The following is an 18,955-nucleotide window of genomic DNA, read 5'->3' as shown; positions in this document are numbered from 1 at the left end:
TAGCTGCGGCGACCCACACGGATTCAGTGAAGGTTCCGGAGGTTCAAATTTAGGCAGGCTCTCAGCGGCGGCAGCTCTTTCTAGGCTGCAGCGGCCCACACAGATTCAGCGAAGGTTCCCAGTCCCCGTTCCTCACAGTAGAACTAGAGGCTCCGCATTGCTCGACGGAGGCCTCACCTGCAAGCAGAATTCCTCTAACAGGGATTCCGACAGCTGACGGGGTGAAGTCTAATGTCCCTGTGACTTCAGCAGGAGGCGCTCTCGTTTCAGGCCCTCAGGTAGTTTCTTCAGCAAGCTTGGTGAAAGTTTCAAAAGTCCTTTCCTCTGTTGACTCGGACAGAGTTTCGTCTTGACATCCAGAAGAAACACACCTGGACAAGGTGCCAATGTAGCGTTTTATACCTAAAAAGTCTTTGTTCTCTAAAGCCACAAATCACTCAATCCAGTCAGAATCAGTATGGTGGGGTCGGGGAGCACTTGGTTTACGAGGCGACATCCTGCCCTATCAGAATGCGGGGGTCTCCTATCAGGGGGGGAGGGGGGAGAGCCATCATTCACCTTGCCAGGCATGGCCTTGCTCAAATCAAAGAGTCACCCCCCCCCCCATGCTCTGGGTACCGATCTGTCTCTCCAGCCAGGTCTGACCCAGCTGGCCCTGCTGCTACAGAACCAGACGGCCAATACACATACTAGCAAAGCCTACAGGAAAGCTCAGGCAAGAAAATACCACGTTTCCAGGAGAGATATTTTTGAACATGGGATATATGAATGGTTCCTACTAAAAGGTGTATCTCAATGTCCTGAGCATAAACATATCAAACTTGAAGTTCCTATCAGGTTCTGGGGGTCAGATAGGATTATAGAAGGTAGTCGTCAACCTGCCCATTCTGGCCAATGAGAACAGATAGCTTCACGATAGTAACAGTGAAATGGAGGGTAACTCGCTATTAGAACGTGCTACACAGACCTAGGCAATATGGTTATCCTAATTCATACAGTCATCTTTACACTGGGAGCATTTGTGCTGTGGCACTGATTAGCAGTGGCACGGCGCCCAGAGCATTTAAATCCAGGCAACATAAAATATAGGACGCGAAAAGAGGAAGGGAGACTCACGCCAATGATGCTAGGTCTAACAAAACAAAATTGAAGCAGCTGTTTAAAGCAACAAAAGAAACGTTGATTTTCTTTCTGCTGCTCTATTTTGCTTACCGTGACAAGCAGAGAGAACAAGCTTATTTATTCAACTCCTTACATAGAGGAAAGGTGGAATCGTGGAATCTTTCTGCATGTTTCTACATATTCCGAGGTACTGCAGCTTTTTTTATGACTTGTATGTAACTGTTTCTAATATCTGTGTGCAAAAAATATCCCACAGGTTTTTGATGTGTTTAATTTTGCACTAGAGGCTTTATTTTTATTCTTCATGTTTGCAAACATAATTGCTCTTTCATATGAAAGAGCTACGCAACAAGGTTTTAAGTGGTTTGTGGGAAAGGTTATGGTGTGAACATGTATTATATGAGATAAAGTACCACCTGGCGCACATTATAAGATTACTGCAAGTCACCTCTGTGTCTCATAACCTTATAAATTAACTCTGCCTTCGGCCTCGTTCCTCTATATAGTTTTGGAACTCCTCGCTGACATGCAATATCCTTATCATGTGTGGCCGGAGGTACTTTATCCCTAAAATATTTTCACTGAATAAGGTAAAAGTGAAATTATAGTTGGTTTTGTTATAACACCTTAATGGATCTTTAAAAAAATAAAAAATAACTTTGCTTAAAAAACAAGGGTAAAGTGCATTTATAGTTAAAACTTAAAACTGATCAAGCCACTGCAATATGCAAGTTCTAGTTAGAACCACAATCCATAACTCGCACTACGGGTGTGCAAACCCTAACTCATGATGCGATGACATTTTACATACTTAAAGAGTTTGCTAAAGGCAGGATGCTGCTGTAGGGAGATCATCGCTACTTTTGTCTGCGCATAAAACAATTCATAACACACTTGGGACTGAGCTAGAGGTTGGGAGGGTGAACTCACCAGTGACACATAACAAATCACTTTGTGTATCTATCTACCATGAGGTGGTGTGCACTCCTGGAGAACCCTGCAGTGGCAACAACATCCCTGGTCGTCCCGGCTGTTGAGGCCGAATACAGACTAGCATTTTTGTATCAGGAACTGGAGACGACTGCGTCTTACCCAATGTAACTGTGCAACAGGAAACAGTTCCCTCTCTAGACTATTCTCAATGAACACCACATCACTTGCATCAGACTATTAAGTTTGATTCTGGCCAGTAATTCCTCCCATGAATAGCGCTATTTCCAGTTCCTCAGCCTGGAATGGGGACGAACAAGAAAGGACGAGAGCTACTAGCCTGTTTGTCTCATGCAGAGTCCCATTACCAGGCCTGTTTCTGCACAGGAAGGATGCAGTCATGTGTGGATCAGAGAAGAGTGCAGGGACACACCTGCACCCTGTGTACTCGTACTCTGGGGGTCAGTACCACTCAGGGGGTTCCACCCAAACCATATTAATCCCCTTGGAGACTTTCTAAAATCTGCCCATATGCATTCTAAAGAGGTTACATGTGTTAGTGCACTCCGCGTGTCCATGTATAGCGAAACACATACCTGGGGTGGCTTTAGACGGCAATAAATGTGACTGTGTTGGTCCTGTCTCCATTGAGTCTGAGGGGGCGTCTTCATCTGCAGTATTTGTGTCCAGTTCTACGCATGATGGGGGCACAGGCTGACCCCGCTCTTTAGGACAGAGCAGTTCTGCCTTGCAGTTCTGATGTTGATGCTGTGATTCAGGATGCAGTGGTTCGAGTATGTAGCTCGGATCTGAGCCCTCTGCATCAGTACAGGTTGGTTCTAGCTTGTAGTTCACATTTGAATCCTGCTCCTCTGTGTGCAGTGGTTCCACCGTGTTGGTCTGATCTTTGTTTTGTGCTTCAGGAAGCACAGATTCTCTCTCTTGATCCAGTGCAGCAGTGTGCAGTGGTTCGACCGTGTTGTTCTGGTCTGACCTCGGTGCACATGCACAGGTCTGTTCTAGCTTGTCTTTCTGCTCTGGTTCCTGTGCTCCAGGGCGCATAGATTCCAGCTCGTAGTTTATGTTTGGATCCTGTGCATAAGGAAGTTCCTGCTTCAAGCATAGGTGTTGCTGTAGGCGCTGGGTTTGTTGTGACCCCAACTCATCAAAAGACAACAGCCCAGACTCTAAGTGTTCGTCTGATGACATCCCATCAGGTGACAGGGGTTGTAGGCTGCGGTTCTCCTGGGGATTTTGGAAATCAAAACACATCAATTCTTCCTCCAAGGGATCATCAGGTTTCTTCCCATCTGGTAGTGCAGGTTGTATACGGTGGTTTTGCTGTGGTTCGTGTCCTTCAGGAAATACTGGGTAGAGGGTCTGTTGCTGGTCCCAGCTATTAGTAGACAATGGGGATGGTTCTTGCTTCATGGGCTCATCTGGTTCTCTCTCTTCTAGGAACGCTGACCGTACGCTATTGTCTTGCTCTGGTGCCTGGCCAAGAATACATTCTGAGGGAAGATACAGGTTTGCCTCCAGTGATGTACCTGGAGGGTCTGTCTGAGGCCATCTGGATAGAGTACAATCCAGCTGTAGTCCATTTCCATCAAGAAACCCAGGTTCCATGCACTGGTCTTGCTGCGACTCGTGTACATCTGGAAACCCAGGTTGCAAGCACTGGTCTCGCTTCGACTCGTGTACATCTGGAAACCCAGGTTGCAAGCACTGGTCCTTCCGTGGGTCACGTCGATCTGGAAACACTGACTGTAGACAAAGTTTTGGCTCATATGGACGCACTTGAACATCAGTCGGAGAAGAGAGAGTACAATCCTGCTTTGGTGCATGCCCATCAGAAAACACTGTCTGAAGACACAAGCTCGGATCCCCTGGCCTGTCCAGTTGAGGTGTCACAGGAGACCGGCTAACAGTACAATCTCTAATGCTCGCTGGACAGACCATCTCCAAAGACACCGTACCATTATCTCGGTAACATTGATCCTTTTCTATCCAGATTTTCTTAATCAGCCCAGTGACTCTAGAAGGTATGTCCTCCACAGTATTCAGCAAGTTATCCAGTTTGGATTCCAACTCCTCCAGCATGGATAGAAGGATAATATGGGGCAGTTTCTCTGACAGCGGTTCCAGGTCCTGGTCCCTCTGAGCATCATTTTGAGATCCTGAAGTTGAGACGTCATGGAGAGGTAAAGATGGGACTCTGGCTCTTACGGATTCACGTGAACATTGCGCTGTCACTTTCTTTCCTGGAGCCCGTCTTCTGCCCATTCTGGTACTATGATTTTCAAGTCTTAAGTGTCTGCAGAGGAGAGGAAAAGAGAAAACACAACACGTTATCACAGGACAACTAGGCCAAAATACTCTTTCCTGACTCACCAACCCCAGTGTGATCAGAGGAAATTGCAAATTTCTAAAATTCAATCATTAAAATTAATATCCATAACATCTATCTATATAATTAAAAAGGTAAATGTTCGTTTGTTGAAAATCATAAATCTACGAAAGTTCCTCACCGATTGCTTTGAAATTTTGACATAACGTTGGATTCGAATACGCGCGTGTTTTTATATACACAATGTTGGATTCGAATACACGCGTGTCGAATACGCTCGTGTTTTTAATCGAAAGCCCGAACAGACAGATAAAAATGTCAATGTTCGTTTGTTCAAAATTTTAAATCTCTGAAAGTTCTTCACCGATTGCTTAGACATTTTTTAACAACGTTGGATTCGATTAAGCGCGTGTTTATATATACACAACATTGGATTTGAATACGCACGTCTCCAATACGCGCGTGTTTTTAATCAAAAGGCCGAACAGACCCTATATATTGGGTTGCTGCGCAACAACTCCAAGGGACGCATAGAGACAATAGTCACAAAAACATATTGTATACCCACAAGCATTGTGAAATTAAACATATATTAGGATGGACAGTGCATGTCAGGATGGCAAACCGGGAACTGGGTGAGGGAGGGAGGAGAAGTTGGTTTACTTTGCAACATTAGGAAAGGACGCATAGACAATAGTCTACATATATTAGGATGGACAGTTGGTGTCAGGATGGCAGACCGTGAAGTGGGTGGAGGGAGGGGAAGGAGTTGGTTCACTTTGAAACATTAGCACTGTTTATATATACACAACGTTGGATTCAAATACGCGCGTGTACAATACGTGCGTGTTTTTAATTGAAAGGGCAAACAGACCCTATTGATTTGGTTGCTGTGCAACAAATACAAGGGACTCATAGAGACAATAGTCTACACATATTAGGATGGACAGTTGGTGTCAGGATGGCAGACCGGGAAGTAGGTGGAGGGAGGAATTGGTTCACTTTGCGACATTAAGAAAGGACGCATAGAGACAATAGTCTACATATATTAGGATGGGCAGTTGGTGTCAGGATGGCAGACTGGGAAGTGGGTGGAGGGAGGGGGGAGGAGTTGGTTCACTTTGCAACATTAGCATGTTTTTATATGTACACCTTGTTGGATTCGAATACGCGCGTGTACAATATGCACATGTTTTTAATCGAAAGGCCGAACAGACCCCATTGATTTGCTTGCTGAGCAACAACTACAAGGGACGCATACAGACAATAGTCACAATCACATATTGTATACCCACAAACACTGTGAAATTAAACATATCAGAAACGTGCGCTTACTCTTTTCTTTCTCTTCCATTTAACCAGACTGAGCCGCAGCAACGCGTGGCAGAGTACAGCTAGTAGTACATATATTTAGAAAGGCACTGATTTGAAATGCATTTCCAACACTATGTGTGTTCCTTGGTCTGCTCAAATAGCATACTTTTATGAAAAAAATTGAATACTGTAACAGCCTTGTAGCAATGAAAGGTTCATAATTCCCTAGCAGACAAGACTGCTTTATCATTCTCACTTGTATTGTAAACCTCTCTTTTGCAATATTCAGTTCAGTGACGGACGCACGCGCCAACATACCAAACCTCTACAGGATCTATAAGATGCTTGTTATGTCATTACATATAAAGAGAGCATGGTCAACCTGGGGTTTCTTGGAACTGAATCAGAAATATGCAAAAGAGAAGACAACCAATCAGACCAGGGAGAAATGTGGTATGAGTAAGCTTGTGGGTTGTTAGATTTCTGGGAAAACACTTGAAGTTAGATTCAAAGGTTCCCTCCCACCCTTCCGACTTCAGGCATTCAAGCGTGAATTTTCCCCAGCGATTTATTGTAGCTGAAACAAACTCTTTGAACCAAGCGCGGATTCGGATTACATGCAGTTCATGTGCCCGTGCACGCGCTTCAGACCCGCCACAGCAATGCCGAGAGAGCTTCACACTTCAAAGGTTCCCTCCCACCCTTCCGACTTCAGGCATTCAAGCGTGAATTTTCCCCAGTACTTTGTCCATCTGCCGCTCTCAATGATTAGTCTCTTCACCTTCTCTTTCAACAACTCCTTTCTCTTATGTTTCTTTCTCCTACTGCATTCTCCATTACATATTATTGTCCATCTCTCTACAGTCTCTCTGAGTCTTCTCCCGGTGCGAATGTCTCTTTCATTCTCCTATATCTCTCTCGAAGTTCTAGACTTTATTCTAACTAATTATTTCTAAACAGTACCTGTTTTCAAGAGTGCCTTTTTCAACCACCTCTCTGCAATATTTGCCCCACTCTTTATGCTCATTCTCCCAGCAGTAGCCATTTTCTGTCTCCTCGTCCAGTCACTCTCTCTCTCTTTGCAAGCCCCCAATTATTTATTTTCTACTCCTCCTTTCAGTGTTACTTTCACAGCCTCCCTTTCCCAAAGGTACACTTCCCGTCCCTTGAGAAAACATTTTTCTCCCATCTCTCTCGAGTGTATTTTTTCAGTGTTTTTCACCCACCTCCCACACCCCCGCCATCTCCCACCCCATTCTACGCTCTCCGTTTCATCCTGCCTCTATATAATTCTCTATCCCCTCTGCTCTCTTCTCTCTACTTTGTCTTTGTGCTAGAGCCCTGAAATCACAGAACTGCTGCCTGTGTCTGCTGCTTTCGTCACATATTGCTTTTTCTTGCACCGGTACCTGAGCAGATATGCTGGAGAGATATTATGAGGGAAATGTTCAGGGTCAGGTGTAAACATAAAAACACACATCCAATACGTACTCCAGACGTGTGCTCTGATAGTACAGTGTGGCAAACAAAGCAGAAACTGTCTACAAGCACAAGTTTCTTAAACGTGAGCAGTAAACTAAGTAAGGCATTTATTGTTCGTGGTCCTGCAACTCTAAGGTGTGTGATATGTTCCTCTGTTCGCTGGTATGTGATAGAGTTAATTAAAAAAGGGGGCAGTACTTTCACAGGTGATACGTGATACTTACTATGACCACAGGTTAGATTGGGAGAAAAAGCAGACCTGCTTGCCAATCAGTTGTGAAAGATTTCCAAATCACCATGAGGAGCTCACAGATTGATTAACCTGTATAATGTTACAATTTTGTCACTCAGGTAAAATTTCATAACGTCTGTAAATATAGTTTTTTTTGCTTCACTATTTGAAGGAAATACCTTATTACAAGTAGTGCTGTTAGGTAGATGCTCTTCTTAGTGAAAGTGCTGCTAGTTTCTTGAGGGTGTCAGGCGCTAGTGTGAAAAACTGTCGCACCCTGTAAAGTCAGATTTTTTGTTTACTAATTGAACTGGCCTCCCACCCTGGTACAGGTGTTCTAAAACATATGCACAGGCATAGGTAGAGGCAAGGCAGACAGGGTTCATATATCCTGCTCTCTTGGTAGAGGCTTTTACAGCCCATCTTGTTTATTTAAGATTTTTTCCCTCGTAGTTTTATATAGCGCACTTTGACCCGAAGATTTCTGGTATCAGAGCGCTGTACATGAGCACCAGTTTCCTTACAGATGGACACATTCATTTTTGTTACGCAAGAGGAGATTAAGTGATTTGCCCAGAATCACAGGGTGTTGAGCGTCATTGCCAAGACTCGAACCCGTTCCCCAGATCTGAGATCGACCGCCCCAGCTGGTAGGCTACATCCTCTCCCCATTTGAGTGCTTCACATGGATGTTACCATTTTAAATGTAAAATGGCGGTAGTTGCCCTCTAACTCCACCCTCCAAGTCAACACTCAAAAACCACCATCCAACTCCATCCTCCAACTACAAATCCACCCTCCAACTACAAATCCACCCTCCAATTACAAATCCACCTTCCAACTCCACCCTCCAACTCCACCCTCACTCTATCTATCTATCGCCCTCACTCTATCGCACAACAACAGCATCACTCAGGGGCAATACAACATCACTATGCGCTACCACAGCATCACTGAACGCCACAGCATCACTTGTCGCCACCCAGGGATGTGGAATTCCTATAGCCCGACGCCCAGAACATATTGTTTGGAGTCAAGGGCAACAAGTTTAATGTGTATTTTGTCCTTGGGACAAGTAGGCCCAACCCCCTGCAGCACAAACTATTTGGCTGTCAGGTTGCAGTAGCACATTAAGGGCCAGGGAAGGGCACTGTCAGAAGTTAAGTTATTATTTGTGTGCCCATGCTAATGTTATTCAAACTTGTATTTATGGTTCATTACTTGATAGCCTTTATTATTAGGGTGAGCACTCTAAGTAAATGCAAGTTCTGACTGCACTACTGACAGTGGTTACAGTATAAAAATGTGAACTCACGGTTTCAAAGTTTAGCAATATGAGGCTATGCATAATGCTCACAGAATGCACTCTGATTAGATGTAAATATTTGCAGAAGCTTGAGAGCAAGATTTATGACTCTTTGCTTTCAATATAAAATGTTCCTAAAAAATGAAAGTAGGAAAAAAAACATTTTGCTAAACTACTGTGAAATTTCACGTACCGTTTCTTTGCAGCATCATTTAGTCAAATGTGTTGATGCATGCTAGTATTTCGCAAAAATATTCATATTGGAAAATCAGTGTAACCAGTTTCAATAAGATTATGAGAAACAAAAATAAACAAGCATTGGCGGAGCCAGTAGGTCTGAAATTAGTGGTCAGCTTTTTAGTTTTGCCAATACGTGACTTGTTTTGGCATGGTTTTTGTAAAGCCTTCTTGATGTGAGAACTGCCGGACCTTCACCATTATAACAAACATTGGCAAAATCAAAACAAAATTGGTCTAAAAAAAGCACACACTGCCACATTAGTTACTGCCACTGAACAAAACTTCTGTGTGTACCAATATACTCCTTGTGAAAGAGCTTAATGCCGTCACTCACAGTGAAGCCAGCCGATACAGAGAGGGGGAGAGAGAATTTTAACAAACACAAAAGCTTGTGGTTAATGCCCGCCCAATTTTGGGGCCCTATTATTATTAAAGAAAGTCTCAAAAGTGCACCCTTGGTATATGTCCTTGCATTAAGTGCAGCTATATGGCTTTCGTGAATTTACAAGAATTTATAAAAGTAGGGCAAGAAATGTACTCCTGGAAAATATTTGTGAACTGCAGTTTATCATGAGCAAATATGCACGTGTAGATTTGCTCATGCGAAAACCCGAGTGTTTGCAAGGCCATTTTCCCATCAACCACTTTTTCCCCAACTCTGGAAGAAGGTTTACGTCTGCCATTGTCAGCAGTAAATTTCCAACATTTCTCAGTGTGGGAAAAGATTAGAGAAGAGTTGTTAATCCCTTAAAACATGCAAGTTAGTAGATTTGCACAGACTTAAAGGGCATTCCAACCCTGGAACTATTGCTTACCACTTCCTACAGTCCCAGTATGTAGATCTGCAGAAATGTGGCAACATAAAGGGATTGCTAGTATTCAAAAACTACTATGGTATGAGCCCTGGCATAATCAGAGAGGCTATATAAGAGCTCTTATGTAATGTGATTGCTGCCATAATTTGTCGCCAAACCACATGACACCAAAGGGACAAGTGGATTTTGTTACAGGACAAGTAGATTTATGAAGCAACTTGCCCCATGGACAAGTAGATATTTTAATAAATTCCACACCCCTGCCACCACAACATCACTCAGCGCCACCACAGTATCAATCTGTGCAAACATTCAACAACAACTGGTTCAAATATGTTCTCTCAATGTTTCAAGCTTTATTACAAATGTCACAAAAAATGTTGATATTTCACTTCTGTTCTTATATTTTATTCACAATAAAATACACTGAACATGATCTTCACAAAAGTTATTTACAACAGTTTAAGCTATTGCCATTATAAATTACAATAACTTTTATTTAAGTATGAATTATTTAAAAAAACATTGTTATTTGTAAAATCAATACTTCTAAGTCAGGGGAAGGAGCCAAGCTGGCGACCGAGATGGCTGCATAGACGTTCGGCTCCGTGAGCCTTCTCACCCCGCGCGTACATCCTGGCGATTATCCTGAGCAGTAATGGCATATTTCAGTAGGCGAAGGACAACTTTCACTTACCGTTTGCTCCTGAGGCTTTTATGTGCGGCAGACCCGTGGAAATGTCCCTGACTGTTTTGCGGCCTTCACAGAGCTGGGACCGGGGTGTCGAGTGAGGAGAGTATCCGGCCACGACTGCGACAACAGTGGCCTCTGGTGGAGGTGAGGAGTCGGCCGGAGGGCGCCGGAGATCTGATTGGCCGATGGAAACAGTGCCGACCCGGTCCATCTAGCGGAGTGCCTTGTGGGAGGTGCGGTGCAGCAGGATCGAGGGGAGTGCACGATACTTGTCCCCCTTTCCAGTATTGTGTCCGGGCATGACTGATGACTTCTCCCGGAATCGGCGGGCGGCTCCCAGGGAGCGGCGGAGATTTTGTTTTGCCTCTTGGTGGCCCTTCGCTGGGAAGCCTGCCTTGACTTTCGGGGTCTCCGCGGTGAATCCTGTTGCGCCCTGTGTGGGACCCGTCCCGAGGTGAGGTGGAGAAGGACGAGGCCGGATCAGCTAAGATGGCGGATGACACCCTCTTATACAGACCACATCCAGGCAGAGAAGCCGCTGTGCGGGAGAGTCCTGTGGTCTGGCGACACGAGAAAGAGACCACGTTCAGGGATATACTGGCTGCGCTAACAACCCTGCATTCGACCCTGATCCGGGACGCCCGGGATCTGGGAAGAAGGATGGCCGCCATTGTTGTACCACCGTTTCACACGGGCATAGTTTGATCTCCAGGAAGCGCCGATGTGCCCGCCTCTGCGTCAGTGATGAGTGCTCCAGCTACGCCTATGTTCGTGGAGACGCTGGAAGACCCGGTTCATGAGATCGCTTTGGACAGATCTGTTGTACATGTGAGTGACTCGTCGGGGCACATATCTGCTCGGCGGCTGGGGAGACAGCGTTGTTCTATGGTCTGGGCTGCCCCGGCGGCGTTTCAGCGCTTACCGGATGGTGTGACTCCTTTTCCCTGGCTGGTGAGACTGTGTTCGGACTGGAGGATGTTTTTGGGGTCGATACTGACACAGACGGATTTCCGCCATACATATTCGGCTGGGTTTTGGTGGCTGAAGTCCCATGGAGTAACAACACTGCCCGGTCCGCCCGGACCACTTGGACCCACCACGCTTCTCTGTATGCCTATTGATAAGTGGACGTATGTTGGTGCTGCTGATAGAAAAGGCCAGGGGTGAGACCGTCTAGGACATAGTGGAACTTGTTGTTGGCTGACGGTGATTTGGGGGACACTCGGCGGGGATGTTATTGATTGTGCTATCGGTGATTAAAGTTTTCCATGGTTATTCTGATCTTGCTTTTAGAATGTCTACTGTGCGCGGTGGTGGGGGGGTGGCCAGATTGATGGCCCTTCCCCACATTTTTCCTCTTTTTCTTCCTTTTTCTCTTTTTCTATATTTCGGGTCTCTTATTTAGGGCGACAGGCACGCTGCTGGGGGGGATAGGTCATAGCCTTCTGCAGGGATGCAGGGTGGGCGGTAGGGGGATGGGGTTTGTTAATTTGTCCTTTGTTTGTTTCTATGGCCCTTTGTCTTTCTTCCTTTTTGGTGTCGTCGTTTTCCATGTTTCCTACAGTATGTTTCGTTTTGAGGGGTGGGGTGCAGCTTGCTACGAAACGTGTTTGCTTTTACATTTCTCCTGACTTGTGAGCCTTACCCCCAATATTTCAAACGTATTTGCACTATTTGCGACTTCCTGCTTCATGCTTGCTATTGTGGGACCATGTATAACCGTATGGCATCGATTCTTATTTTTCTTTATTGTAAAATGCACCTTCTCGAATCCTGACTCTTTCACAGTACGTTTTAATACAAGTTATATCCTGGACACTTATTAGACCCCGATTTTCGGGCTGCTGTATTTTTCTACATTGATTTTCTGTACCTACGACTTATCTAGCGGCCGGCCGGGGTGGTTGTAGGCTCATACTTGTATTTACTTGTGTACCAATAAAGGTTCTCAAAAAAATAAAAAAAATAAAAATAAATACTTCTAAGTCACGTAAATACAAAACATGTTGCATTGAAAATGCTATAGGTGTCACATTTTCAAAAAATAAAAGTATTAGCATTGTAAATGACAAAGCTATTAATTTCAGAATTTTCAAAAATAACACAAATAACAAATTTGTCATGTCCTCTCCAGACTGGACTACTGCAATTCTCTTCTTACTGGCCTCCCCAAATGCCACTTGTCCCCCCTTAGATCTGTTCTCCATTCAGCAGCTCGTTTCATTTATGGGGCCAAAAGAAGCGACCACATCACACCCATGCTATCCACCCTCCGCTGGCTTCCCATCGAGGCAAGAGCTATCTACAAGACTGCCTGTATTACCCACAAAGCCTTGCACTCCTCCTCTCCTCGCTACCTGGCGAATAAACTGAAACTCTCTTGAGGCTCGAGACCATCACGTAATGCTGAAAATCTAGTGCTTGAACCTCCCACTTTCAAGAAGGAAAGATCGATGGCCCAATCCTTTTCAGGCAAAGCGGTGAGAATCTGGAACTCACTTCCGCCTCAGCTCCGGACCACCACCACCTCCCGGGCCTTCAAGACAGACCTCAAAGCTCTCCTCCTTCAAATACACCTCCAAAGTTAATTCATGCCCTCTCTTTTATCTGAAGGAAGACCTCCCATTACTGAAAATCTCCATTCTCCATGACTATGGAAGTGCCTTCCCAGTGTGTTCTTGTGGTTGGAGAGACTGCCATTTATTGCAGTATTATCCCTGTACCTGTGTTTGGTACTCTTTTGTAACATGCACACGTCACTTTTCTCTTGTAACACACTGTTTGCTACCTCTCACATTTTTTCAGCTTTTGATACTTGCACAAGTACCACCATTGCCTACGTAACGTTTGTTCTTGTGCCTGAGTGTCCTCCATATATTGCAGTATATTACCTCTAATTGTACTTTGTTTTCTCTTGTAACCTGCCCACTTGTCTCTTTTTCCTCATGTAATGCACTGTTTGCTACCTCATGTATTTTGTTTGCTCACAATTGTCACTTTTACCTCATGTAACTTATCGTCTAATTTTGTAATTTGTTCATTTGTAATTTTCTGTTCCTATTGTGAAGCGCTCTGACGCCTTCGGGTAAAGTCCGCGCTAGATAAAAACGCATAAATAAATAAAATAAAATAAATAATAATCCTCTGCCCCCCTCCTCCCCCTTCCTCTGTCCCTCCTCTGCCCCAGGCCCTCCTCTGCCCTCCCTCCCTCCCCCTCCTCCTCCTCTGCCCTCCCTCCCCCTCCTCTGCCCTCCCCCCACCCCTCCTCTGCCCCTCGCCCCCCCTCTGCCCCAGCCCCTCGCCCCTCCTCCTCTGCCCCAGCCTACTGCCCCCTCCTCTGCCCCTCGCCCCCCCTCCTCTGCCCCTCGCCCCCCTCTGCCCCAGCCCCCTGCCCCCCCTTCTCTTCCCCAGCCCCTCGCCCCTCCTCCTCTGCCCCAGCCCCTCACCCCCCTCCTCTGCCCCTCGCCCCCCTCTGCCCCCCTCTTCAGCCCCTCGCCCCCCTCCTCTGCCCCAGCCCCTCGCCCGCCTCGTCTGCCCCAGCCTCCTGCCCCCTCCCCTGCCCCAGCCCCTCGCCCCCCCTCCTCTGCCCCTCGCCCTCCCTCTGCCCCAGCCCCCTGCCCCCCTTCTCTGCCCCAGCCCCTCACCCCCCTCCTCTGCCCCTCGCCCCCCTCTGCCCCCTCCTCTGCCCCTCGCCCCCCTCTGCCCCAGCCCCCTGCCCCCTCCTCTGCCCCAGCCCCCTGCCCCCCTCCTCTGCCCCAGCCTCCACTCCCCCCTGCCCCAGCCCCCCTCCTCTGCCCCTCGCCCCCCACCCCTCCTCCGCCCCAGCCCCCTGCCCCCCCTTCTCTGCCCCAGCCCCTCACCCCCCTCCTCCTCCTCTGCCCTCCCTCCCCCTCCTCTGCCCTCCCTCCCTCCTCCTCCTCCTCTGCCCTCCCTCCCCCTCCTCTGCCCTCCCCCCACCCCTCCTCTGCCCCTCGCCCCCCTCTGTCCCAGCCCCTCGCCCCTCCTCCTCTGCCCCAGCCTCCTGCCCCCCTCCTCTGCCCCAGCCCCTCGCCCCCCCTCCTCTGCCCCTCACCCCCCCTCTGCCCCAGCCCCTCGCCCCTCCTCCTCTGCCCCAGCCCCTCACTCCCTCCTCTGCCCCTCGCCCCCCTCTGCCCCCCACTCTTCAGCCCCCTTCAGCCCCTCGCCCCCCTCTGCCCCAGCCCCCTGCCCCCCTCCTCTGCCCCAGGCCCCCCTCCTCTGCCCCAGCCCCCACTCCCCCCCCTGCCCCTCGCCCCCCTCTATCCCTCCCCCGGTCCTCCTGAGTCTCACCATCTCACCTCCCTCGAAGCTTCCTTCCCACTCCTTGTAGCAAACTGTAAACGCGTTCACTTCCGGGTCACTAGGGGCAGCGACAGCAGCAGACTGAGCCTCTCCCTGGTCTTGGTAGGTAATACCGTCCGGGTCAGCGACGGCAGCGACAGCACAAGCAGCGGAGGCTGTGGAGCTCTTCTCTTCCTGCGAGTGTGAAGAGTCTCCGGGCCAATGGTGGCAGAGTCAGCACAAGCAGCAGAGGCTGCGGATCTCTTCTCTTCCTGTGAGTGTGAAGAGTCTCCGGGCCAATGGTGGCAGAGTCAGCACCAGCAGTGAGTCCTGCCAGGCCCAGGCTCGACTGGGCTCTGGGGACAGGTGTGGCGCAGCGCCCAGAGTATCTGACTCCAGCGCACAGGGCTCCGGGGACAGGTGTGGCGCAGGGCCCAGAGCGGCCGACTCCGGAGCACAGGGCTCCGGGGACAGGTGTGGCGCAGCGGCCAGAGCAGCTGACTCCGACGCACAGGGCCCTGGGGACAATTGAGGTGCAGCGGCCAGAGCAGCTGACACCGGCACACAGGGCTCTGGGGACAGGTGTGGCGCAGCAGCCAGAGCAGCTGACTGCAGCGCACAGGGCCCTGGGGACAGGTGTGGCGCAGCGGCCAGAGCAGCTGACTCCGGAGCACAGGGCTCCGGGGACAGGTGTGGTGCAGCGGCCAGAGCAGCTGACTCCGGAGCACAGGGCTCACTGCTCGAGCCCCAGCATTGGCCGCAGCTCAGCATCATGTGACTCCCCGACGGCCCCTGCGCCTGGATACCCTTAGGGGTGGGTGATAAGTCACACTTTACAAATCTCCAATTTAGGGACATGCTTGAGTAAAGAAGGAATATGCTGAATTCTTTCATTTTTAGATGCTTGTATTTAATCTTGAGGGAAACAGCTTCTGTATTTAATGTTACTGGTGTTTCTTTTTCCTCGGCTGTTGTACTTTATAGGGAGTGGGTGCTGATGGCTTCTTCCACTTATCTTCTAGGGATCAGAGAGTCTGCCTTTCTGCATTTGAACTAGGTGAAAGCTGTTCTTTGTTGATTTTGTTTTTCACTTTCGTTTTAAATTTAGGTGCAAGAGTTTTCATGATGCTCCACCAGGAAGGAGGCATTTTCAAGCATCGGCCGTGCCAAGTGCCACGCAACAGGGGTTAGTGTAACACATTGTAGTTCATCGCACCACATTCCTGCACTAAAGTACATTTGTCACACCTTTTTAGCATTTCTCAAGGGGCTTTGCTTTCATTGAGGCTTGAGTGCAGCCAGCCTGTATTTGTTTAATCTTATTGCAGTCTTGGCTGCAACAAGAGAGGTGACTGGGTTGTCATAGGAACATCTTCTGGGCCCAGCTTATTACAATATTGTGCACTGTTTCTGGTCACTCTCATGGACTTCTTTACTTTTGTCCTGCCTGCCATTTTGCTGCCGTTCTCAGCCGCTTTTCTCTGGACCCTGACCCGCCATCTCATACATTCCCTTGTCCTTTACCCTTTTCCCTCGTTTCCCCCTCGACGATCCTCTGATTTGCCTTTTCTCCGTACCCTCCCTTGGTGCTGTGACTGCGTGCCCCCTCCTACCCCACTTAATGGACCTCTGCTCTCCTGGTTTTTTGGGTCTTGACCGGAGAAAATCTACTATTTGTATTAATATGTATATAGAGATAACTCTAATCACTAGTATATGCAGTAGACCTTTGTACTCTCTACCATTCCTATGTGACTCTTAGAGTATATCCATTCGTATACCTTCCTTGAGTGACTTTACTACTTGTACATTTGCAATTTTTTCTGTTTATATCTCTTCCTCCTTGTGTGACTTTTTAACTTGTACATTTGCGAAAAAAATTCTGTTTGTATCTTATGTAACGCATGTAATCCTAAATCCTTATGTATCGCAACTGGTTCTTATGTAAAGCGCTCTGACACCTTCGGGTAATGTTCGCGCTATATAAAACCGCATAAAATAAAATAAATGAAAGTGTCTCTGACCCGGAGCACATGCTCTGTTGACACCTCCAGTCCAGGGATGGACCGGCCTGTAGGACAGTGTGACTGTGCCAGGACTGGTCCCGCAGGTCAGTATGAGAGCCATGGTGTTGGCTGCCTGTGGGGCTGTTTCATGGACTGGTGGGCCATTTTTTTTACTGTAGATTTTCATTACATTTATTATCCCATAGACTGTAATTTGTAGAGCAACCAAAAGTCTGATCCCCTACGCATTACCTGTATCCATTGGGGGTGTTTCAGCACCCCCAGCATGCCTTAATTATTGTGCACCCCTCCAATTTGAAGACAGATGTGTGATCGAGTGAACCTCCCTAAGTCATGGGTTGCGCTCCAAGCCCCAAAGCGATTAAAGCTTTTACAGGAGCTAATTTCCATTTACCCTTATTTACATAGCAGGTTCAAAGGTAAAATAAAACAGGAACTTCACAAACTTCATTTCCCATGAATCTTAGGGAGTAACCATAGTAAACAGTAGTCCAATCCATTCACAGTCTGACAGTCTATAAAACCCACAATGAAACATAGTCCTTCCTCTTTCTTCACTGCTACGCCGTCAGTTAAGTCGCCTTACTTTTCCTTCCTGACACCGTTAGCAGGAGAGTGGGACTTGGCTTGCTTCATTGCCTTGAGTTCTTTATTATAGTGATTGCCTTTTCCCTTGCCTAATTACCTCAGGCTTACTGCGCAGCACGGAAACCGCCCTAGCGTTTCTTTTTTTATCTCGCGCGGGTGCGCTAGGTGCCACTCTTTCGCACCTCCCAACGGACTCATCGCACTGCAGAGCGGCTTGTCAGCGCTCCATATGCAGCGTTGCGCTGAAGAGAGGATTTGCATCCGCCCGCTGTGTGCCTCCTCTCCCCAACCCTCGCCTAACACTGAGGAAGCTGTAAGCTTTTAGGGCTTAGCTCATTGACATTCCCTGACGAGTGGCAGACCACATGTGCGGCTGAGCATCAGTAAACGTCTACCTAAAGTGGTTTTTGAAAGTGTACTAGGCCACTTGATACTCTCACCCTTTTGAATAAATATGCAGTCACAAAGAGAACATGACTATGCACCTCACAACATTTATCCTGAGCTAACACAAAAAATCCACTTTGCAACCAACGAACAAATCACAAGTCGCTGTTTGTTTTCTTCTTTTCTTTCTTTTATTTCATGCGTTGATTGTTCATACAACCTCCTAGCCGACACGTGTTTCGTCTGAAATGGTGTTAATCCACAGACTTCTTCAAGGCTAGAACAATGTAATTTTATAGTTTTAAAACCTTTAAATATGTTTGTTTATTTCCAAAACCCCCTATTTTTCAAGAACTCAGATTCTAAAGAGTCCCATTTATAGAGTGTTGCAAGTTATCAGCATCAAGGAACTAGTGCGATATCACCAAAAAAACAACCCAAGGTGCTTTGAAGAGAATTTTTGTGAATAGTAACCGCCAACAAAACAAAGTGTATATTAATGGTAATAAAGAAGAATCCCACCACCATGTGCTTTATCCTGTGTGCAGTTCACACCAACACACTGTTGAAGATTCAGTATTTATAAGTCTAGTGAAAAATATGTAGATATAAACTGGTTGCTATGGCTAGAGAGAGATAGCCCCACATCAAAATATCGTGCTCAAACCAGAAATGTAAACAGGTCATGGGTACCTTGATTAATTAAATTCGACCTCTAGTTTCTTGTTCAACACCCCTGCCACAACGTCGTTGGGGTTCAATTATCCTCTTAGCTATCGATAAAAAACCACACTTTAGAACTTAGATACCGTCTATTTGTATGCACGTTTAAAAGCCAACATTAATCTAATTGTATTGAGTACTCACTCTATTTTTCACGTTATTTTGGCCCGTAGATAGCGGTTAAAATCAGTCTCTCTCCATACTGTATTATTCGGGTATTTTCCTCCTATAGTTAAATTGAAACAGATGGGATCCTACCGGTTAGGAAATAGTCATTTCCATCATCATTAGAGACATACTCATTTGCGAACTAGGATCACTCTTTAAATGACCCACACTTAAAGCATATTAAAATATAGTAGTTCCAAAAGTTAACCCACTAGGCTAACGTCAATTTCTAATCACTATGATTGCGCGCTACACGACCCATACCCATTCATAAAGCGCAG

General features: G+C 47.0%; 1 protein-coding gene across 2 annotated transcripts in view; it reads right to left on the bottom strand.

Moving 5' to 3' along the window:
* The window catches only part of LOC144806556 (uncharacterized), a 43,210-nt gene extending 28,371 nt beyond the window's left edge, over window positions 1-14,839 (bottom strand). Inside the window, exons 1-2 of one of the 2 annotated variants that reach the window (XM_078672902.1) lie at window positions 14,799-14,839; window positions 2,649-4,366 (exon numbers count right to left, since the gene is read on the bottom strand). In XM_078672902.1, coding sequence (XP_078529028.1) covers window positions 2,649-4,335 — 1,687 coding nt within the window. In that variant the 5' untranslated portion in view covers window positions 4,336-4,366; window positions 14,799-14,839. Of the gene's footprint in view, window positions 1-2,648; window positions 4,367-14,790 lie in introns of both variants that reach the window. The other variant, XM_078672896.1, reaches the window with a different exon arrangement.
* Window positions 14,840-18,955: the final 4,116 nt, after the last annotated feature.

This window comes from Lissotriton helveticus, chromosome 1_2 (assembly GCF_964261635.1).
Source record: "Lissotriton helveticus chromosome 1_2, aLisHel1.1, whole genome shotgun sequence".
NCBI lineage: Eukaryota > Metazoa > Chordata > Amphibia > Caudata > Salamandridae > Lissotriton > Lissotriton helveticus.
This window is presented reverse-complemented; position numbering and strand designations above follow the sequence as displayed.